Here is a 22,996-nt window from a genome sequence, read left to right as displayed (position 1 = left end):
TCCTCCCTGCACCACGTCTGGAAGTGTGAGATGGATGTCAGTTTGTCCTCTCATCGCTATTCACAAGGGCCAGTTGGGTTAATGCGCTGTCACAGTTTCTCTCCCATACGGTTACTATTTCCCCTTTTTAATTATCAAGTAATTTGTGGCTATTTACATGGAGAGCTTCAGAGAACGTCCTTTCAATTTCATGAGACAAAAAAACATCCACAAGGCTTTCCTTTCAGGAAATACCTATTTCTTGCTGAACAGATCCAACAGCCTGCGTTGGGCTACACCAGCTTTGGTCAATAAAGTTACGTGAAAGCGCACCTTTCCAGAAGGGCTGGGACGGGAGGCCGCTAGGCATTAAGGGAATTGTAGTCTTTCTGGGAGCTCACCACAAAATGCCGCCCTGTAGCCTCCCAGAGAAAGAGCCAGAAGTTGAAAAGGGAGTGCGAAGAGGGGGCCGGCCGCCCGCTCTGAGCGCGTTGCATCTCGGGACGGTAGTTCGTGGTGGCGCTCCGCCGCGCCCCACGCGGGGCACTGGACTACAATACCCGAGAGGCCGCGCGCGCGGGGGCAGGGGAGGCCGTCTGGGCCTCGAACAAATCAAATCGAAGGAAAGAAACTGCCGGCTTTCAAAATCCTCCTCCTCCGCCATCATCCCTAGCCCTGCGAGGAGCAGGTGGTGTCGCGAGTGGGGAGAACAGACGGACAGGAGGGCTGGCATCGGGACCGCAGGCCTCGGAGGCGGCGACTCGGACCGGACCTGACCCGGACCCTAAATCAGTTCCCATCCCAGAGGGAGTACGCGCCCTCTCGGGTCTCCCCACGCGGCGACGCAGTCTGTTTACGGTAGGGTAGGGGGTCCCTTTGCTTTCCCCGTCACCTGCCTGGGAAGGGGGCGGGAGCGGGGGCGGGGCGGCTCTGGAACTGGAAGTGGAGGGTGCGGCGCCTACTGAACATCTCCCCTGCGCCTTCTACGGCCAAGTGCGGAAGGGGTGGGAGTGGGGGTGCTGGACCCCTTCACAAGTGGGGAAACTGAGGCTTAGAGAGGGTGTCTGGCTCTCCTGATCGCCGCTGCCAACAGTGGCGTCTCCTGTTAGCGTCGGTGTCAACTGGGGGCGGTGCGCGTCGCCCAGAGATCCCGGGTGCGGCTCCCGCGCTGCTCGCCTGTCACTTGCGGCTGGCACTCGCTCGCATCTCCCTTGTGGCCGCCTCCCAATAGGCCCACACTCGCCGCGGGCCTGGGCCAGTGCAGCAGCCCTCGGGAGGGAATCGGCGTGACTCAGTGCAAACGCTTCACCTGAGCGATGGATGTGCATCTAAGAAATTGTGACGCCCGAGCCGAAAAGTGAGGGGACTGTGTGTTTACCGTTTGTCTCTGCCACTGCTCCTTTGAGACTTTGGACAAATGAATTCACCTCTTTGCTGAGTCTAGTGGATCGCGTGTGTACACTAGACTGAAGGATGGGCTCTCCGCCAGCTGATAAGTTTGTGTGCCTATTCCGTTTGGAGCCCCTCACCCCCACCCCAACACACACACCGTTTTTGTAGCCTCACATTGTTCCCTCCCAAACTGCAAGAGGTGGTGGAGTTTCAGGCTAATCTTTATTCCACTTCATCCTGTCATTAGAGCATCTTTGAAAAGCCAGGCCCTATGCGGCAGATATATTGATCCTTTTGAAACGCGCGTCTCTCTCCTCCCCTCTGCTGGCAACATTCCAGTGGCTCTGCTCGTCACTCAGGATAAAAGCCACACTTCTTAAAATGACCTTTGTGATTTGGGCCTTTTGTTCATTCTCTTTTCTCATTTCTTACCTTCTTTCTCCCTTCCTCTCTGTGCCCCAGCCCCACTGGCCTCCTTGAAGTTCCTCTCCCCCACAAGAGCAGTTAGTTTCGTTTGCAAGAATGTTCTTCCTCCAGGTATCTGTATGGCTCCATCTCTGATATCCTTCAAGTCTTTCTTTTTTCCCTAATACCTCCTCTAACCACTCTACTTGGAATTGCAACCCCCACCCCCCAAAAAAACCCCTCCTTACCGCCTCCTTCCCTGTTTGTTTTTCATGACAGATACTGAGTATCTTATTTAGGATACTATATATCTTGTTTAGAACTGATGTTTCAAGCTGGCAGGGTTTTTGTTTTATCATTCACTGCTGTACTCCTGGTACCTGCAACAATGTCTGGCGGGTAGTAGTACTCATAAATGTTGAGTGAATGATTGGATGCCTCCTTACCCAGAAGAATAATTCATGCCTATTGATAAAGACAGACACACCAGAGTGATAAGGTTAAGATAAGAAGAGGGTGGGAAGCTGGCTGCTTGGGCCCAGTGGGAGCTTGGGGAGCTATCACAGCTGAATCTTGAGGCTGAGTTGATTCGGGGAGGAAGTGGTCTGGATGGAAAGAATCTCTGTGTGTATCTCCTAGTTCTCTCTGCGAAATCAGGCTTCTTGGTCTCACCTGATGACCTGCCATTTCGTCTTTGGAGAATGTGCTCCAAAGTCTACTGCGCTCCAGGCTGGAAGTCCTTTTTTCAGCAACCTCTGCCCCTGCTCTATTGTGATGGTGGCTGTTGTGATGTAGAGACCTCTGGTCTCCTAGGAATCCCTGAGGTCTGACCACCATGGGCTATCTACTTTCCTGGCCTGGGTTGAAACCAGATGTGGGGGGGGCTGGCTCCTGGGCTCCACCCACAGAGTCATGCCAGTGTGGGTGGCGGGGCCTTCTCTGGGACGGATGGCCTGGACCCTATAGCTGTCTATGTCCTGTTTGAGGGATGGGGCCCTCAAACAGGGACTAGCCAAGATGACCCGGCAGGTGCATGCTTGGGGCAGATGCTTGGTGGCCATGGCCCTGACACTTAACTGTCACTTGCTGGGAGCCCAGGAACTGGGCAGCTCACATGGCTTTGCTAGGTGTCCCAGCTGGGGCAGTTAGTTGGGTGAGGAGGCCTTGTAGTGGGAAGGTAATTCTTCAGAGGCAAAACATGATTTTTCTGTTTTCTTGCCATCTCATCCACCTTTCTAGAATCATTCCTTTACTAGTTTGCAGTTTCCATTTCTGGAATGGAACTTCTGGAATGGAAACAGTGGTGTAGCTATTGGGAAGGTGGGCGCAGGCCCCAGATTTGTGTCCTAACCTGTCTCCCCAATTGGGGACCCCAGGAGCCTCCTCCCTCCCTCTCTCTCTCTTTTAAAATGTATTTACTTACTGAATTTTAGAGAGAAAGAGAAACATCGATTTGTTGTTCCACCTATTGATTTTTGTATGTGCCCTGATGGGGGGACTGAACCTGCAACCTTGGTGTATAACCAACAGAGCTGCCCCACCAGGGTCGAGCCTTATTTCTTTTAATGAAACTTTGGCCACCTCAGTTTTCAGATTTCCAGGGGAGCCTACCAACGAGTCCAGCATGGCCTCTGAAGACATTGCCAAGTTGGCAGAGACACTAGCCAAAACCCAGGTGGCCGGCGGACAGCTGAGTTTCAAGGGCAAGAGCCTCAAACTCAACACTGCAGATGATGGTGAGTTCCTGCATGGGCTGACCCGAGGGAGGACAGGGAGTGTGGGAATGAGCCCTTCCTCTTACTGTTGAGAGGCTCATTTAGCTACATTATCATATTCTGTCCTTGCTGCTCAGGGAGTTATCACTGGGCCCATGTAACAGTGAGGCTCAACGTTGGTTTGCCCTTGAGCACACTCAGGCTTCCCTGGAGTCTTCGTGTTTGCAGTGGACATTTCTTTTCTTTTCTTTTTTTTTAAGATTTTATTTATTTTTAGACAGAGGGGAAAGGAGGGAGAAAGAGAGGGAAAGAAACATCAATGTGTGGTTGCCTCTCACACGCTCCCAATTGGGGACCTGCCCCACAACCCAGGCATGTGCCCTGACTGGGAATCAAAACAGCAGCCTTTTGGTTCATAAGCCGATGCTCAATCCACTGAGCCACACCAGCCAGGGGTATGGTGGGCATTTCTGCCATGGCAGCTCAGGCTGGCAGGTGGGAAGGGCCTCATTATCTCTTGAAAGAGACAGGCAGAGGCACCACAGTGGCGTTCCCAAGATCCACCCCCACCTTCACCTGCGTGATTCCAAGCTGATCCGGGAATACCTGTCACCTTCTCCAGAGCTGAGGCCCTCACGGAGCTGCATTAAGACAACAGCCAGGCCCTCTCAGGAGGTCTGGTCCATGCAGCTGAATCTCCCTGAGAGGGGAGGACGCTCCTGCCTGTGTACAGGCACCAGCACTGGGGAGAACCAGGGATCAGAAGGCAGACTGTCTTTCCGTCCCTCGCCAAGGCATGGCTGGCACTGACCAACCAGGAGTCCCCTGGCGTCTGGAATTGAAGGCACCTATATCGGTATTTATAAGACCTCAAGGTTTTGGCCCAACCAGGTAAACTGGTCTGGACTTGCCTGGTTGTCGTGGCGTGCGGGCAGGCTTGCTCCCCTCCTCGGGGTCAGAGACTGCTTCAGTCCTCAGCCTCCTGGGAGCGTGGTGATGCACATTCTTAACGTCTCTTACAGGGTCTGAAAGTTGACCATGTTCCTCCCTGTGCTTGCATTTCTTTCGATTCTTCCATCACCCCTGAGGTACAAATGTTGCTATTTTAGACATAAGGAAAAAGACTTGGGGAACTTAAATAATTTGTCCAAGGTCATACAGCTGGTAAGTCACCGAGCCCAGATTTTAGTAGAGGTCCAGCTGCATCCTGGTCCATCCTTCTCAGCAGGTGCTCAGCTCCCGGCAGTGAACATGGATTTGCGATCAAATGCCATTCATTGAACAGTGTCAGTCAGAGTCTTAAGTGCCACCCTAGTAGTATCTCAGTTTGTCCTCACAAAAGCCCTTGAGGTAGGCTTCGTCTTCGCTTTGCAGGTTGGAAAGTGAAGGCTGAGGAAGGACTCTGTCTTGGCTGGGAGTGAGCCCATGCGGCCAGGGGGCGGGCAGGGGCCTGAGCGAGGAGGCCCGAGGCTGATGATGAGGACAAGGCCCTCTTCTCTCCAGGAAGTCACTTAAGGAGCAAAGAAAGGCCTTTCTGCTTTATATGACCAAGTGACAGACACCTGGAACTTGTTACTTTGTGAGGTGCAGAGTGTGAAAAGAAACATCCCTGCCACGCAGCCCTGTAACAGCTGGGGATTCGGGAATGGTTGGGGCCCATGTCTAACCTGTTTTTAAATTAGGTATAACTCCATTTGGACTGAAACTCTCCTTTCCCTGCTCTTCCCAGTTTGGTGCATTTCCTTCCATGGGCGGTCTGTGCTTGTGAGTCGCCCCAGGGCTGAGCTTGTAGAAAGCACAGCATCTATGTATTCCTGTACTTAAGTCGCTTACACTGCAAGGGTCGTCTTCCCTTGGGGCCCTGGCATGTCTTGCCTTGCTCTTAAGGACCGCATAAACATGCCTTGAGCAGCCCTCCTGTCCTCGCGATGACCGGATAGTCCCTGCGTGTTAAGGGACCCCATTTTGGAACAGGTCTTCTAATAGCTGCGAGGTCGTTCAGCCATTGCACTGGATGGCAGCTCCAGAGCGACCACCCGGGAGGGACAGCAGGGCAGGGAGGAGTTAAGGGGCTTCTCTGCTGGGGCTGCATAAAGGCCATGGGTGAGGTCAGAAGCAAGGGTTGGGGGAGGGGTGTACGGGTTCAGTTTGGGAAAAGCAGCCTGAAGTTCAGCTCTGCTGTTTTCCCTGAACTGCTGAGCAGAGTTGCTTCATTCCTTGAAACCTCAGCTTCCTCTTTTATAACACGGGAGGCTCCTACCTGTCCTGCCTTCCTTGTTGTGAAATGAGAAATGGAGGATGAACGTTGCTCACCACTTTCTAGCTGTGTGACCTTGGCAGGCATGTACGTCCCCTCTGTGTGACTCAATACACTCACCTGTACCATAGACGAAACAGTAGTCCCTCATTAGGTGGTGCGGGGAACGCATGGGTCCGTGGTGGAAGCTGCACACGTTAGTGTGGTAAGTGCTTATTGGTACGTGGTAGTGAGCAGAGGCAGCGCGAGCCCCTTTCCTCATGCAGCTCATGGCCCAGCGGGCAGACGGTGTTAACAAAGTCACCACCTGACGGTCAAGCAGTCGTGTAGGCGGGTGTAGGATCGCAGCAGGCTCCACAGGAGTGATCGGGGCTGTGCTGCCCGTGAGGATTTGGTCCTGTTGCGAGCTTGGCAGGGGCCCCTGAGGAGGTACAGCGGTGGGCAGGTGGAGGGAGGCAGGGGTGTGCAGAGGCCCCCTCAAGACCCTCTGTGGGCTTTGTAATCTAGAAGGTCAAGTTCAACTTCTCTCTCCTGTATACACGTATCTCCATCTCTTTTCTGCATGTCACCCCAGCCCACTCCATCCTGTGCCAGCCAGACTAGATTGTTTTGGTTCATGTAACCTGTGTGTTTTGTTAAAATGATAAAGTTAACACATGCACATTATAGAATACAGAAACACAGAAGGAAAAAAACTTGCAACTTCATTATCCCACAGCCCAGAGGTATAACTGTTAATTTTGGTGCATTTCCTAGTCTTTTTCTCCCCCTAAACATAGCTGAGTTTTTTTCTTTTTTAAAAAACATAATTAAGGTCATATTACAGGTACTTTAAAAGGTACTTTATAACCTGAATCATTCATAATCCCACCTCCTAGAGATGAGGGCTTTAGCATTTGGCTTCTATCCTTCTGCCTTCCGGACTGTGTCCCTGTGTGTGTGCCCGTGTGCGTGCTCACACACGGACACGGGGTGGAGGAGGGGACATGTGTAACACTATTTTAAAGTGTCATCACACCAAATGCTGTGGAATAACCTCATCTTTACTTACCACTATAACATGAACGTTTTCTAAGTCCAACACCTGTGTCACCGTTTGTGATGACATTAGTGTTACTCTACTCCAGTGAGTTAACATGGCAGCCCATCCGCTGTTGATGGACATTTAGGTTGTTTGAAATTTTTCAATTATTAAAATAATACAGTAATGAGCACCCCAAACATGAATAATTGAACCCTTGAAAGCCTCCGTGCCATTGGCCCTGGCCTGCTCGCCCTCTGACTTGGGTGCTGTTCCCCCACTTGGCCCAGTGCCCTCCCTGTCCTGTGAGGCTCCATACATACCACCCACGAGGTGTCCAAGCACTTTCATTGCCCCAGGCATCAAGTTGGCCTTTCCCTTGGCTCCCAGGCCTTCTACCTGTGCCTGGTTTTACACTTGTTGCAGGGTCGTTGTCTGTGTGGCTGTGTTCCCTGCCAGACTGCGAGCCTGCCTGGGTCTCCTCTGTAGGCCAGGGCCTGGCGTGTGGTAGGCACATCAGGGACCTTGTGAGTAATGGAGTAGCGGCCGGGTCCTCCTGCCTCAGCTGTTTGCAAGTCTAAGCCTCTCTTCTTTGGTTCTGGGCAGCCAAGGATGTGATTAAAGAGATTGAAGACTTTGATGGCTTAGAGGCTCTGCGCCTGGAGGGCAACACGGTGGGCGTGGAAGCGGCCAAGGTCATCGCCAAGGCCTTGGAGAAGAAGTCGGAGTTGAAGGTGAGATGTCCCAGGGCCCCTCTCCCTGTGTGATGTGTCCATTCGGGTCCTCCAGTAGCAGACACTGAGATGGTATTACGAGTGTAACAGGCTTACTGGGCAACACGTGTGAAAGATAAAGGGGAAAGGAGCAGGACTGGACAGGAGAGCCTTCAGCTTGTGATGAGGAGCTGGTGCCATGAGGAAGGAAGGGCGTGGAATCGGCTGCAGACCTCCCTCTTCTCACAAATGCTCAGCCTGCCTTCGCCCCAGAGCAAAGGTGGCCCCAGAGAGGAGTCTTGTGTTGGGCAGAAATGGCCAGGCCTCAGCTCAGATGCCCGGGTGGATTGGGAACGTCCTGCAGCCCGAGGTGGCCACTAACTGCATTCCTCACAGCTGAATGGCAGGCTCTCAGGGGAAGATCCAAGGGGTGCCCCTCCTGTTGTTTCCCAAAGTGAGTTCCACTGAACGCCAGGACTTCAAGATGCTCTCTGAGAAAAGTGGGTTACTATGGTCAAAAGGTCGGGCAGGTGTCACTGCGTGCATGAGTGCAGTGGAGCCTCCGAGGTGTCGTGAGGGAAAGAAAGGGCCCTGCTTTGCAGACCGGAAATGTTTGTCTTAATTTACACAAGGCTGAGCTTATGCCAGGCTCTTCTGCACGTGCCATTTAATGCTCAGAGTGACCCTGGTAATAAAGACTCCGTTTTGTAAGTCATGGGGGCCAAGACACTGAGGGGCTGAGTAGTAGCCCAGGCTCCTGCTGTTGCAAAGTGGCCGAGCACAGTTCACACGCCTGAGTTCAGCGCTCCTTCTGTGGCACCGTGGTGCTTTCTGAAGGGGGAGGAATACAGTGCTGGGGGGCCACAAAGAGAAAACGGGGTTTGCCCAATGAGGGCCGGGGGCTGGTTTAGGAAGTGGCCCTTGTTGGCTGTCTCTTGGGGAAGACCAGCCAGGTTAACAGCCCAGAAAGTAAGTGGCTGTTTCCACTCTCCTGCCTGGGGAGGCCTTTCCTGGAACAGAAGCTGGGACTTTTTCCTGCAGAAGAGGTTAGCCCTTCCCAGTGACCTGTGACCTGTGCAGGGCAGGAGCAGAGAAGATGTGGTCTGGGCCTGGAGGCTGCAGGAGCTGAGCTTTGGCATCCAGGGGCCTGGGTTGAAGTTCCAGCACCACCAGCCCATCTGCATGACATGCCTAGCACTGAACTCTGCTGAGTCTGGGCTCCGGCATGAAAAGATATTTCTCCCTGAGAGGTTGCCGTGTCGTGAGAGAGCTCAGCCTGTCATCTTGTCGCCCTGTGCAGACCCAGTGCCTTGAGTCACCCACCCCAGCATCTCAGGTCTGCTGCTGTGCGGGAGGGAGCCCGGGGCAGGGGCAGGGAAGACGGGAGCAGCCCTTGCTGCCCTTCGTGCTCTGGGCACGTGCCGATGGCAGACAGTATCTCCTGTGACCCGTGCGCAAGTTCGATCTTGACAGGCAAGAAAAGTATGGCCCATGGTCACTTACCTCAGGCGTGGGCCAGGACTGGAGTCCAGATACCAGTCCACCCTCCTCACTGCTCTGCTGCCCTCTTGTCATTGACGAGGCCAGGTGTGAGGGGCTTCACCTGGTGCACCCGCCACGGCTAGCTGTCTGGGCCCTCAGCACCGTGTGCTGGGGCGACCCACTGAGCAGACTGGTGTGGGCCCCCTGAGGCCCAGGTGTGCTGGTGATTTGCTATAGCTCTTACAAAAATCCAGTTCCCCTCGTCCTTGAGGTTGCATTTAGTTCACGCACTTTGAGCACTGGACTTTCAGGGGAAAGGTGCTTCCCCATGTCCCGTCATTCCAGGTTTGGCCGAGGAAAAGCCAGAGCTGCCGGAGTTGGTACTTCAGGTGGACAGCGGCTGAGGTGGAGGGTAGGGCTGTGCATACCCATGGTGACTAAACCGTGCTGGTCAGTGCGACACAGCTCGGTACTGCGGCCTCCACTTCTGTGCCATTTACCTTACATTTCCTTTAAATCAGCTCACTTCACAAAGTAATGGAAAAGCAAACCCAACCCCTTATATTCAATGTAAATGGGAGGCTTCATGCACACGATCCGCAGGGTGTTCCAACCCATAAAGCTGCCCAAAGGCCCTGTGCCTGAGGGCTGCTCTTCCTTTGCTCAGTGGGAAGCAGGGAGGTGGGCAAGACCCGCCAGCCTCAAAGTGAGGTCACCCTCTGGAGGTGGGCTGGACGGTTGGAAGGAGACTTGAAGAGAGAGTAGCTTCATTGCTGCTTCGTTGCTTACTTTTCTATTCCTCCGCCACCCAAAATCATGTCTCATGTCGCTGCCCCCCACACCATGCGGGAAACTGGTGTTGGAAGGGAGCACTCGGCTGCCATGGGGCCCAGAGCATCTCCATTCTCTCATCCTGGTTCCCCTCCCGGAAACCCAGAGGGTTGAACAGATGGGGTCTTCCTGACACTCCTCCTGAGCCTCCAGGCCCGGCTGGCTTCGGCCAGAGCTGGTCTGGCTTTTCGCGGACAAAGGCCAAATTAAGAAGTCCTCTGTAGTCCAAGTCCAAGTCCACGAGGCGAGGCGCTGTTGACAGACTCCCTCCGAGGGCCTCAGCTAACTCTCCCCTTCCTCCTTTCAAAGCGATGCCACTGGAGCGACATGTTCACGGGGCGGCTGCGGTCGGAGATCCCGCCGGCCCTGGTAAGTGAACAAGGCTGCTGCTTCCCAACCTGCTGGGCACAGGGACCCCTTGGGCCAGGCGGGGCAGTACCTCCCCTCTTCTACTCTCTACCTCCTGATCTATGCCCCGCCCCATTTCTGCCCCCAGTCTCTGGCAGAGCCTCCTCTTCTCACCCATTTCTCCTGGGGCGCTGCAGGTATCCCCAGCCCAGGAGGGTCCCAGGATTGCTCAGCACTTTTTTGCCACATCTGTACCTCCAGGCACATGCATGCTGCTTTATGCTTGTGTCTCTGCTCATGTTTTCCCTGCTGTCTGGAATCTCATGTTTGACCGGCTGATTCTCATCCAGACTGAGCTCAAATGTCACCTCCTACAGGAAGCCTTCCCTGACCACGCCACATACACTAAGCCCACTCCCCAGCAGAATTAGGAGCCCCTGTGAGGTTTCCAACCCTGGGAATATAAGTTAGCAGCCCTGTACTGAAGTGGTCTGTGTCTCCACCACTTCCCCACCAGCCTGAGTGCCCTGGGCACAGAAGCAGCACCTGACAGGTGGCTGTGACACTGACATGAGCTTCATCTGCCCAGATCTCACTAGGGGAGGGACTCATCACAGCCGGAGCCCAGCTGGTGGAGCTAGACCTAAGTGACAATGCATTCGGGCCCGACGGCGTGCGAGGCTTTGAGGCCCTGCTGAAGAGCCCCGCCTGCTTCACCCTGCACGAACTCAAGCTCAACAACTGTGGCATGGGCATCGGGGGTGGCAAGGTGGGTGCGGCAGCCCCCTCCTTCATGTCCCCACTGCCCTTCACCCTCCCTCCCTTCCAAGTTCCCTACGACATTTGCCTCCATCTGAAGTATGTGCCTTGGCCACCTACCATCTGGGTTGGTTGGCCTGTTGTTTTTTCAAAGGAGAAAGGCCTCTAAGGCAGCAGCCAGTGGGGAGAGGAGATGGAGTTCAGGAGGGTGGGGTTGCTAAGCAACCATCTCGATTCTGGTGTTGCCGAGGCAACACAGAGGCAGTATTGCACTGACCTGCTGGCTCTGCAAAATGCAGGCTTTAGGTGTCCCTAGACCTGCTGTGGACCAGGAACAGCTGGCAGAGCCACGTAAGGCCTGGCTGTGCGTGTGGGAAGGGAGCCCAGAAAGAGATGGCGCAACTCACCTTTGTCCCTCCCTCCACCATCCTGCCGTCAGCCAGGCTGGTCAGTGTGGAAAGGCTTCTCTCCTCTTCTCAGAGCCCACTCCGAGGGAGGAGGCTGTTTTATTCTCTTCCTGCTCCTTTCTGGCTCCATTAGGCCTGGATTCTAGAAAGACTGAACGCCAGTTCGATTCCCATCTCCCCTCCCCCTGATGTTCCAGCCAAAAGTAGAAAAGGGCTGGGACATAGGAATTGACAGCAGTGGGGACATCTCTTTAAAGGTGTGTTAGGTCCATAACTTTAAATCCCCCACCCACACTGACAGGTGGATGATGCTGTCGCCATTTTTTCAGATAAGTAGGCTTAGGCTTAAGAGATCTTGGGTTGAGTGCCCCAGATGACATAGCTACAGTGGGACTGATGTGGGATTTGAACCTGTATCCATGTGGCCCTGTCAGAGCAGCAAGAGGAGCCTGTGTGATGCTTGCAGTGCCCCAGACTGAGGAGCCAGAGTGGCCTCCCCTGCAGAGGTGCCTGTCACTCCTTGTCCCGGGGGGAGAGCAAGGGCCGAGCTCCCATGCCCGTCTCAGCCAGCCCTCCCCTCAGCCTAACTGGGCAATAGGCTTCGTGTGCGTTATAACCCAGATAAGTTTGAATCAGCACAGAAAACAGGTCCAGCCCCACCTAGAGTGTGGTGTGCCAGGGAGCCAGAGATACCCTTGTAAAAGGCTTCCGTTTTCCATCCACCATCTCACCTCTGCCTAGGAACTGAGGCTTTGGGGTTGCCTCCAGGCAGTAACCCAAGGACAGGGAAACTTAGGTGTTCGGGTTTTGCTGCCAGCAGCTGAGACCCTGCTTTGTGTGGCTGGCCTGGACACCGGCGTGTCAGATGGGTGCCGTGGGGCCATGGTCCCCTTGGCCAGCTCCCCTTACATACTGGGGAGCGTAGAAGAAGCACTGGAAGCTGAGGGTTCTGGTCCAGAGCCTGCCACTTGTTTAGCAACCATAGGAACATGTCCGTCCCGGAGCCTGCGTTATTTCAGCTAGAAAGGGACCCATGAGGGTCCCCACATGGTAGAGGGCCTATGACAGGAAGTGGACTGATCGTGCCACACCTTCCCTGGACCTGGCTTAAAGTCAGCCATTCAGTGTTGGTCTGTCCCTTCCCTCTGGGCCTTGGTCACCCATCTCTAACACGAGCCTAAACTCCAGGGTGGTGGAACCCACACATGAGGCAATAGATAAAAAAGCTTTCTGTAAACTTGAGGATGCTGGGCATGTGTGAGGGGTGACCTCTGAACTTCTGAGCAGTTATTTGTCCCTGTACCCACCACCAGTGGGTGGCGTGGGGTGTTGGAGACCAGTTTAGCTGCGTGGCTGCCCTGCTGGGGGAAGGGCTTCCTGGCTAGGCCTGGGCCCTTTGCCTCTTCCCCCACAGATCCTGGCGGCCGCCCTGACTGAGTGTTACCGGAAGTCCAGTGCCCAGGGCAAGCCGCTGGCCCTGAAGGTCTTCGTGGCCGGCAGAAACCGTCTGGAGAACGACGGAGCCACCGCCTTGGCAGATGCTTTTGGGGTGAGTGGTTTCTGCCCGTCCTGCCCACACCACCGACAGTCCTGGGAGTCCATCCCAGCTCTGCAGCTTAGCTGGGAGACCTAGGGCAAGCCTCTTCCCCATGCTGAGCCGCGGGAGCTCAGGGACTGATGGGGTGCAGACAAGGAGACTTTGATATTCCAGCGTGGTGACCACCATGCTAGAGGAAGGGTGAAGGGCTTTGGAGGCCCAGAGGAAGAGCATTGGACGGTGCCTGGGGGGATCCAGGAAGCCCTCCTACAGGAAGAGGCATCCAAAGTAAGAGCTATACAATGCATAGTAGTAAGCCTACCAAGAAAATGCCAACAAATAAGGAGACAGAGTGTTCCAGGCAGGGAAAAGGAAGTGTCAAGAAAGACTGGGGTACAAAAGGGCCAGGTGGGTTAGGGAAGACCCTCCTCACGCCCAAAACAGGCTGTGGTGTGTGGGATGTCAGTCACATAAATGCAGCAGGAGAGCCCCAAGTCAGAAGGACCACGTAGAGCTGCGTGGTGCAGACAAGGGCCATGGCTGATAGTGAACCGGAGCCCAGGGTCCCACAGTGTGGAGGACACCTGACTAAGACACTTGCTGGAGCACCCTAAGCAAGTCACTTAGTCTCTGATCCCAGCCCCCTATGCTCAGTGGAGATCCTAGTCCCAGGTGGGTCTCTCCTGAGGTGGTGGAGCAGCTCAGATGAACCATGTTGAAGAGCACACTTTGAGATCTGATCTGCCCCGAACATCCATAGGCAAGCCCTGGCCTGTGCGGACACCAGCACCTCCCCACGTCTGCATGTGGTTCGGCCCTCCCGCCTGCTGTGTGTCACGGACATGGGCCCACACCTGGCGCTAAGGGCCCACCTCTCTGCTCTCTCCCTCCCGCCCTCGCAGATCATTGGGACTCTGGAGGAGGTCCACATGCCACAGAATGGGATCAATCACCCCGGCATCACTGCCCTGGCCCAGGCTTTCGCCATCAACCCCCTGCTTCGGGTCATCAACCTGAATGACAACACCTTCACTGAGAAGGGCGCTATGGCCATGGCCAAGGTAAGGCGGGTTCAGCAGGGCCAGGTTGGGCCCCGGTGGCAGGGTCCGACTGTTGCCTTTGCAAGGAACCCATCAGCAGGTAGCCATTCTGTCCCCCTCCCCGCCCACCAGGTATGTACCGCAGGGTCCAGCCATGTAAACATGCCCAGAATAGGGCGTGTATCAGGAGCTAGCCTGTGCCCATCTCAGGCAGCTCTGAGTGTCCACCCTGCCTTCCTCCTGAGCTGCTCCAGATAACCCCAGAGGCTGCACGTGAGGCCTGATAGTGTTCTTCGTTGGTACTGTGTATCGAGCCCCTGTCTAGTGCCTGCCCCGTGGTGGTCGCAGGCCTCACAGAGTTGAGTCCAAGGCGAGCCTTCAGAAAGCCCCTATTTCAAGATGGGAAGGGAACAGCTGCTCGGTGACAGCGCAGGGCTGTGGACACTGCCTGGCTGGGCGTCGGGGCTTCTGTGTGTGAGGGCCCCATAGCCCCCAGTGGCCTCACGGGGCTCTGCGAGTCCCCGAAAGGCTAGTCCTGCTGCTGTGTGGGGTCAGCAGGGGTGCGTGCAAGAATTGGGGATCACACCGGAAGTTCACATGAGACTCGAGGCAGGCTTCCTGGAAGAGGTCACATTTTAGCCAGTGGACTTTTCTGGACAAGAAGGGTGGAAGGGAGGTTTCAGGCACAGGGGTCCGCAGCAAGTAGGAAGGCCCAGGAATGGGAGGAAGCCTTGCTCAGTGGTCCTGGTGTGAAGTGACGGGTTCAGAGTGTACGTAAGGGCTGGAGGAGATGAAGAGAGTGGACCTTGTGGCCCTGCTGAGCCCTTGAGACTTTCCCCTGGAAGTAATAGGGAGCTTTGGAGGGTTTTAAGCAGAGGTGTGATGTGGCCAGATTTGTGCTTCAGGAAGAGGGTTCTGGCTGTAACATGGAAACGGAGAAGGGGGTTCACCAGAGGCCAACGGGGATGACGGGAAGAGCCGAGGAGGCCAGACTGGATACAGAAGAGGACAGGGTGTGGCATTGGCTCCCAGGGGCCGGGGTGAGCCCCTCACCCCGTCTCCTCACCCCGGCCTCCACTTCTTCCCTGTAGACGCTGAAGACCTTGCGGCAGGTGGAGGTGATCAACTTCGGGGATTGCCTGGTGCGCTCCAGGGGCGCTGTTGCCATTGCAGACGCCGTCCGCGGGGGCCTGCCCAAGCTGAAGGTGCTCTTAGGGGTGGAGGTTTCCCCAGCATTGGCGGGGGAGGAGTGGGGGGGTAGCAGAGGGTCTGGTCCTCAAAGGCATGTGGGCCTGGGTTCTTCCACACCCTCCCTTGTGCTGTGGTCCAGTCCCTTCCCCTCCCTGAGCAGCAGTGTCTCCATTTTCAAAATGGGAGGAGGGCAAGATGTAGGTCACCGTAGTGAGTTCAGGTAAACACACTGAGTACCTGGCTTATCGCTGGGTAAATGACATTTTTATTGTTGCTGTCATTCTGTCCCTCTGCAGGACAGAGCCTACCTTACCCTTCCTTGGGGACACGGAGGCTTCAGACTAGGACCTGGTCTTCGGGCCCACATTCCTGCCTGCCACGTCCCCTTCCTCTTATTTTTAGGAGCTGAACTTGTCATTCTGTGAAGTCAAGAGAGACGCTGCGCTGGCTGTGGCCGAGGCCGTGGCAGACAAGGCCGAGCTGGAGAAACTGGACCTCAATGGTAAAGGGGGGGTGGCCCCGGCACCGGCCTGCTGGGTGGGCCCCATGCCCATCCTGACCCCCGCTCCCTTCCCTGCGAGCAGGCAACACCCTGGGAGAAGAAGGCTGTGAGCAGCTCCAGGAGGTGCTGGACAGCTTCAGCATGGCCAAGGTGCTGGCGTCCCTCAGGTAGGGAGGGGGCTGTGGGTGGGTAGTGACTCGTTCGTTTTGTTCATTTAAAGATTGTTGGTTGAGTCCCTGCTGTGTGCCTGGTGCTCTGCTAGGCATGAGGGATATGAGATTAAGGCAGTGAAGGTTGCTGGCTCCTGGAACTTTATTCTAGTGGGGCGAGGGGTCAAGAATAATCTAATTGTTGCATGTTCGGCAGAGGGATGAAGGAGGGCTGGGGGGCGTGGTCCCCTGGAGATCGGGTGAGTTGGGGGGTGGGGTGAGGGCTGAGCTGATGCTGACAGGCAAGGCAGGGTGGCTAGAGCGAGGCCAGGGCAGTGACATGACGAGGGAGGGTCCAGAGTTGTTCTCTACATCGGTCTCGGAGGCTGACTCTAGAGAGGAAGGGACAGGTGCGGGAGGGTGGGGTTCCTGGGTTTGCGGGGCCCACTGGAGACAGGGGTGCGGCGGGCTGCCTCCTCCAATAGAGGGCACCCGTCTCCCTCTGCCCCTTTCACCTCTAATCTGGCTTCATTTGCTGGTCAGAGCTGTGGGCCCTCACTGCTGGAGCCTATGCTATGGCTCGGCACTGGGCACTTGGGGATGGGCTCAGGGGGCTCGGGGTCCAGGGAAAATAACAGGACAGTTTTCCTCAGGGGACAGGGAAACCCCCGCCTCTCCACCCGCCCCAGATGCGGCTTTCTGTGGTCAGCAAGAGGTGGGGGCATGGTCCTGGACATGTCTGCCCGGGCAGTATTCCTGCCAGACCCTGGGCCCCCACCGCAGTCCTCTCCCTTCTTTGTATACCCCAGCGGGTCTGGGGGCTTCTTTATGACAGGGACGAGACCTGGTTCTCAGCATGGGCTTTTCCTAGGTGATGAGATGTGAGTGACAGGCTCCCTGATGACCCACTTGCCCCTGCCCTGGGAACAGCTGCCCGTCTGGGTTCATGGAGCCAGGCCTCAGAGCCAACATGAGCCACTGGGCAGGGAGGGTCTGCTTTAGCCAACTCCCCTCTGCAGTGATGATGAGGGTGAGGATGAGGACGAGGAGGACGAGGAGGAGGAAGGAGAAGAAGAGGAGGAAGAGGAAGAGGAGGAGGAAGAAGAGGAGGAGGAGGAAGAGCCACATCAGGGAGGGCAAGGAGAGGAGCCAGCCACACCATCAAGGAATATTCTGGACCCTAATAGTGGGGTGAGTTCCTTATTGTTTGCAAGGATCAGAATCCAGTTCCCACCCATGTGTCCCCAACATTTTCATGGGGCCATGTGATAGGGGCAGAATTTAAACACAGCGGCCACAAACTATTTTTGCTCTATTGGTGTTGAACTCGGTATAGATGCATTCCCTTAGAAATGGTAACATGTAACACTGCTACATTGCATATAAGACGTACGTAAGTAGTTCTAAAAGAATAGCGTAAAACAATAAGCATAAAGAGAAATTATTTTTCCCACCCATCTGTGGATTATCTCGATGACCTACCTGCAGGGACAGCCGCCTGTCCCACAGACTGGCTGGGACCGTGGCCCAGCTTGGACACTTGGTGCCTCTTCCCTGGCCAGGAGGCTGATGGAGTGGAGTCTGCCGTGTCCTAATTCCTGGGTTCCTATTCCCGCCTGGGTTCCCAGATGAAGCTTTGGGAGAACTTTGGGTTGGACAAACCCCACCCCCCAACTCTTGCTGAATTTGGCTTTTCTAGTTTCACGGAAGCGTTTCAACAAATAGCTAGTGGTTCTCAATGCTCCGTTTTCCCCAGGCACCTCTGGGGCTCACTGGCTTTGCTTATTCAGGCTAGACTCCGGTTCCTGCTGGGTCCACCTTAGTGTCCCGTGTGCCTTCTGAGCCATTTCTGGGGCATCGCATGTCATGGCGTGGGCCCACGTGGTCTGCCAGGCTGTTGAAGTCCTAGAGAGGTGGCTTGTGCACCGGGAGCCCACTGGGCCAGCGTCTGGGGAACTGCACCTGAGTGGGAGGAGCAATTCTAGAATCTGAGCAGTGATCAGCAGGTATTCTGGGTGAGGAGTCTGGGTTCGGACCTCTACATGCTACCTGTGTCACCTGTCCCTCAGGAACCAGCTCCCGCACTGTCCTCCCCGCCTCCTGCAGACATCTCCACCTTCCTGGCTTTCCCCTCTCCGGAGAAGCTTCTGCGCCTGGGGCCCAAGAGTTCTGTGCTGATAGCCCAACAGGTATGAGCACTTCGACCGGGCACCTACACGCGCTGTGCCTGCTCGGTTGTCAGGGAAAAGCGGCAGAGCACAGGGGACTGGGAGGGGGAGGCTGTCCGCGAGGGTGGGGGTGCTGCCACGCATTCCTTTTTATATGCAGGCAGGTAAATGAGTGGACGCTAGCGCACTTGCCTAACAGCTGGGGTCCCCACGGACCAGCACCAGTCCGGGCTTCTTAGGAGCCGGGCCCCACAGCAGGAGATGAGCTTGAATGTGGTGTACTTGAATCATCTCCAGACCATCTCCCCCTCCCCTGACCCTTGTCCGTGGGAAAATTGTCTTCTATGAACCGGTCCCTGGTGCCAAAAAGCTTGGGGACCTCTGGCTTATAGGGTGCGCAGGCCTGCCACACCTCAGAGGACTGGAATTTCTTACACACACACCCCTAGGCTTCTTTCTGCGTGTTCTGTAGAACCAGCTGCTTCTAGAACAATCTGCCACCCAGGACTCCTGCGGCTGGCTCAGGTATATTGCAGGGAGGCGGCCCTTGCTCCAGCATCACTCGTCTGTTGGATAGGCAGTTTGGTCATTCCTTCCGTCCTTCAGTCGTGCATTTGTTCTGAGATGATTGTCAAACACCTGCTGTCTGCTGGGCACTCTTCTGAGTACCTGGGCGTGGTTTTATTTAATGCCTTTGGCAACTGGAAGTGGAGACCCTGTTACTCTTACTGTCCAGATGAGAAATCTGAGGCTCCAAGAGGCCGACTGATAAACAGAAATGAAGTGGTCCTGCTCTCAGCGGCCTTGGCATTTTGGCTGATTCCCTTACATTTGATCTGTACTTTCTTTTTCGTGGTAAATGAGGTTACATGATAGAGCCCTTCCTGTGGCCGGCCTTTTCGCTCACTGGCTCGTCGTTTTCCTGGGGCAGTAGAGCTCTTCTCGTGCCCCGTGTCCCACTGAGTGGCTGCAGCACTTGGGCGGTCCTGTTTCTGGACGACGTTGCTCCCACTTCTCTATGATCAGGACCGTTGAGGCGAGCTCCGTGGCATTCTGGGTATCCCGGCTAGATTACGAGGAGGGTGTCACTGAGTCACAGGGCGAGCCGCTGCTCAGTCACTCGCTCTGTACGTGTCGCACTCCTGCGTGGTCTAGGGCCAGGCCAGGCTCCGAGGGGATGGTGTGGGGTGAGGCAGGACCTGTCCTTGCTTGACGGAGGCCCGCATCATGCCAGGACCTCTTCAAGGCAGCAGTGGAGCCCAGGCACGGCTCCTCTGTGGACCAAGGCCCTGGGGCTCTGGCCCCTACTGACCCGCCGTTGTCTCCTGTGTCTTCAGACTGACACATCTGACCCGGAGAAGGTGGTCTCCACCTTCCTGAAGGTGTCCTCTGTGTTCAAGGACGAGGCCACAGTGAGGACAGCAGTACAGGACGCAGTAGGTAACGTGGGCTATGGGTCTTGGATGGCTTCTGCCTCTTGGTGGCTCCAGGGCTCGGTGACATTTCTAGTGACTGGAATGCCTCTGCTCCAGTGCTCATGTATGAGCTGCTCTCCAGCCCTTCCCACCTGTTTCTCAGTCAGGTTCTTGCTGGGTGCTCTCCTTTCTGTTGTTTTGTAAAGGGGGAAACTGAGGTCTTTCCCAGAGTCATACAGCTATATGCCGTTAGAACACAGGCCAGGTGGCATCCACCATAGCAGGACCAGCTAGTCATAGTCCCAAGGCCCTTGTAGAGGCTGTCTTCTTAGAGGACAGCTGAGGGGAACTGAGCCTTTGTCCCCACCTCTGAGCCTCTGCAAGTGGGGTCCCCTCCACCTGGAGGTCCTTTGCTTTCACCATACCTTTCACCTGGCTTTCTGGGATCTCTGGTCCCCCAGCCCCACCCCAAGCCCCATCCTGACTTCCTGTCCCCACCTCGTTCTCCATTACCTCCATCAGCCTTTTACCTTGTCGCCATGTATCTGAGCCTCCAAGGGTGGCCAGGTCCTGCTAGGCAGAGGAGAGGAGGGGCCTGCGGGTGAGCGGCACAGCAGAGGGAAGAGGGTAGAAGCTGGAGCCGTGTGCGATGCTTGCTCCTGGGTGGGTGCACTGTGGGTGAGGCAGGAGGGTCCGTGGGAAGCTAGGCTGGGCAGGCAGGTAAGTGCCAGGTGGGAGTGTCTGGCTCCGCTCCCTGAGATCCCAGCCCCTTGGGGATTGGCGAGAACCACTTACCCGAATTGTCTCCCAGAACAGCCCAGCACCGAAGCGAATGCCGCAGTGGTCTCTGCAGGCCCCCGGCTGCTCTTTTCCCTCTCTCCACTGTCCTTACTCCCTCACCTTCACGGGGAGCCGAAACCTCCCCCTGGGGGGACCTGCGTCACTCAGTCTCCGCCCCAGCTGTGCCAGGTTCCCGAGCCCATTTTACTTAAGAGGCCAGGACAGGGAAAGGCCAAGGTGTCGCAGCTGGTAGATTGAGCCCTTCCCCTGGTGCTAGCTGTCCCCTCAGCCTGGTACCTGTGTCCACATCCCACCACCTGTGCTCATGTCCTGAATAGTGCAGGAGGCAGGACCCAGGACCCAGCTTGGGCGGGTGCGGGGTGCTATAGGCCCTTCGGCCCGTGGCTGGCCCTTTGGTGCAGTAAGCACCCTGCCGCCTCTGCCCCACAGATGCCTTGATGCAGAAAGCCTTCAGCTCGTCATCCTTCAACTCCAACGCCTTCCTCACCAGGCTCCTCATCCACATGGGTCTGCTCAAGGTGCTGCTGGGAGGGGTGGCAACCGGGAAGAGGGGATGGGCAGTGCACCATGGGTATGCTGGCCATGTCCATCTGCCCCTGCCACATGAGTCCTGCTGGGACCTGTCACCCACACTGTCCTGGGCCTGGCTCTGCTAAAACAGCCTTGGTCTTCATGATGGGACTCTGCTTGACCTTGGCCATGGGGCTCTCTGAGCAGGGGCTGGTTGGTGGAGACCTACAGTCCCCCAGGGGACCTTGAAGCTCATCTTCTGCTCGGTGTGTTTCCCTTGCAGAGTGAAGACAAGGTCAAAGCCATTGCCAACCTGTATGGCCCCCTGATGGCACTGAACCACGTGGTGCAGCAGGACTACTTCCCCAAGGCCCTCGCGCCCCTGCTGCTGGCATTCGTGACCAAGTGAGTGTGCCCATGGCAGCTCCCGTGTTCAGCCGAGCCTCCTCTGGCCTGGTCACTTGGGCCTGTGAGAGGCCCCTTGTGTCTCCCAGGTTCTTGGCATCCGTGATTGGTTGTCACAACTCCTGTGTGGCCACAACTCCCATGAGGCCTCCTCCCCTGTGCCCAGCTGAGGACACAGAACTCAGAGCCTTTCTCTGTAAGAGACAGAGGACCCATCACACCCCACATTTTCCAGATGAGGAAACAGAGGTCAGTTAGGAGTTTGCCCCCATCACAGGCTGATTGAGGACCTGGGCTCAGCAGCGTCCCTGGGTGCAGTTCTGTGTCCATTCCCACAGCAACCCTGGGGGTTCCCCTGGGGGCCTGGCCCTGCTCTGCTGGTCTTCCACAGCCACAGGCCCTGCCCTGGGGACCAGAGATGTGGAAGACTTGTCCTTGTCCTGGAGGGTCCTGGGGCATGGTGGGGCACTGGCCACAGCCAAGTAATGAGGAGCCTCCAGGCCCTGCTGGGACCCTCCAAGGGTGGGTGGAGAGGCTTGGGCCTTGTGTGGCCCCAGCTGACCTGGCCTTCCTCAGGCCTCAGTCTCCTCATTTGCCTAACCAAGAGGTTGGGCAAAGTTGTCTCCAGAGGCTCTGACCAGCTGCACTAGGAGTGAATCCAGCACCTTGGGAGAAAGTTGGTGTGTGGGGGCAGGGGCAGAGGAGAGAAAGGAAGTGCCACCCCTCCCCGTTGTGCATCTCCGTTGAAAAGTCATTGTGAAAACTAGAAAAATGGACTCTGGAACGTTTGTAGCCTCAAAAGCAGCCCCTACCCCCTCTGCTGCCCACTGAGCTCCGGGGCCCAAAAGGTCCTCATCCCACCCACTGACCCGCCTTTCCCCGCAGGCCCAACGGCGCCCTGGAGTCCTGCTCCTTCGCCCGCCACAACCTGCTGCAGACGCTGCACAAGGTCTAGACCCAGACGCAAAGCAGCCTCTCCCCGACCCTCAGCCTGGGCCAGTGACTTGGGAAGGGACTCAGATGAAGGACTCTGGCCAGAGCAGGGAGGGTCTTTGTCACATGTGTCGTGCTGGTCCCCGAGTATGTGTGTCGGTGTGGTGTGCGTGCGCTATGTGCTTCCTGCCGGGGTTTGGGGTTACTAATGTCTCCCTGCTGGGCCGGCCCTGGTTCTCTGGAGGGGAGCTGGCCTCAGGCAAATGGGCTGCAAGCTGTGAGCTGCTCTGCCATTACATTCATGGCCATCTAAGGGCACTGTGCTGATCTGGGCCTCAGGCTCCTGGCTGTGGCAGTTCCACCTACTTCGCCTTCCTTGCCCTCCTAGGCTGGACTAAAGCCTGGGGCATTGCTGTCTGTATGCGTGGTCCCCCTGCCCCAACTTCCTGTTGAGGTTGGGCTGCACTCCAACCTGCTGGGGCCGCTCAGTCAGCTGCTGCCTCTGCTTCCTGCGAGCAAGCCCTGGTCCTGTAGCCACCACAGTCCCCGCCGTGCCTGCTGTGCTGATCCCTCAGCAGGGGAGGCAGAGATGGCCATGGTGGAGCTGTAGGGTGGTCAGCAGAGGGCAAGACCCTGGTGCCCGTGCCATGTGGACAGGACACGAAGCCAGTGGGCAGAAACCGGGGCGTCCTGGAGCCGGAGGTGCTTAGCCTGCACTGGCTGCGGACCCAGCGGGCCCTCCCCTGGCTACCGAGGGGATGTCTGTGACTGGCCTGGGGCCGAGCTGGAGGGGCACAGGGAGAGGGCCAGACCTGTTCTCTAGCCCGGGGGGCAGGGGCAGGGGCAGGGCCCACTGCTGCCTGAGCTCCATCTAGGGAGCTCTCAAAGGACCTGGGCAGGAACAGCGTGGGGACGGATGGGCTCGTGATGGGTGCCACCTCCCTAGTTGCCCTGCGACACCCTGTGCTTTCCCCTTTGTGCTTTCTGTGTCTGGGCTGTGCCCGAGGCTTCCCAAATAAAGTCGTGTGTGGCAACA

The 22,996-nt window shown here is 56.4% G+C and overlaps 1 protein-coding gene across 2 annotated transcripts; it reads left to right on the top strand.

The window, feature by feature from the left end:
• Nucleotides 1-617: 617 nt before the first annotated feature.
• On the top strand, nt 618-22,996 carry RANGAP1 (Ran GTPase activating protein 1). Of its 2 annotated transcripts, XM_024579351.4 has the most exons (16): nt 618-837; nt 3,363-3,512; nt 7,376-7,503; nt 10,105-10,164; nt 10,733-10,912; nt 12,724-12,858; nt 13,749-13,907; nt 14,978-15,091; nt 15,480-15,579; nt 15,662-15,746; nt 16,748-16,919; nt 17,798-17,917; nt 19,234-19,336; nt 20,542-20,630; nt 20,906-21,027; nt 21,913-22,996. In XM_024579351.4, exons 2-16 carry the CDS (start codon nt 3,401-3,403, stop codon nt 21,980-21,982), a joined length of 1,749 nt encoding a protein of 582 aa, XP_024435119.2. In that variant the 5' UTR covers nt 618-837; nt 3,363-3,400; the 3' UTR covers nt 21,983-22,996. The 2 variants fall into 2 exon arrangements, with proteins under 2 accessions (XP_024435119.2, XP_053775592.1); XM_053919617.2 differs by lacking the exon at nt 618-837 and having other exon boundaries at nt 3,360-3,512.

The sequence above is a fragment of the Desmodus rotundus genome, chromosome 3 (assembly GCF_022682495.2).
Source record: "Desmodus rotundus isolate HL8 chromosome 3, HLdesRot8A.1, whole genome shotgun sequence".
Classification (NCBI taxonomy): Eukaryota; Metazoa; Chordata; class Mammalia; order Chiroptera; family Phyllostomidae; genus Desmodus; species Desmodus rotundus.
Note: the sequence above shows the minus strand (reverse complement) of the source record. Positions and strands in the feature narration are given on the sequence as shown.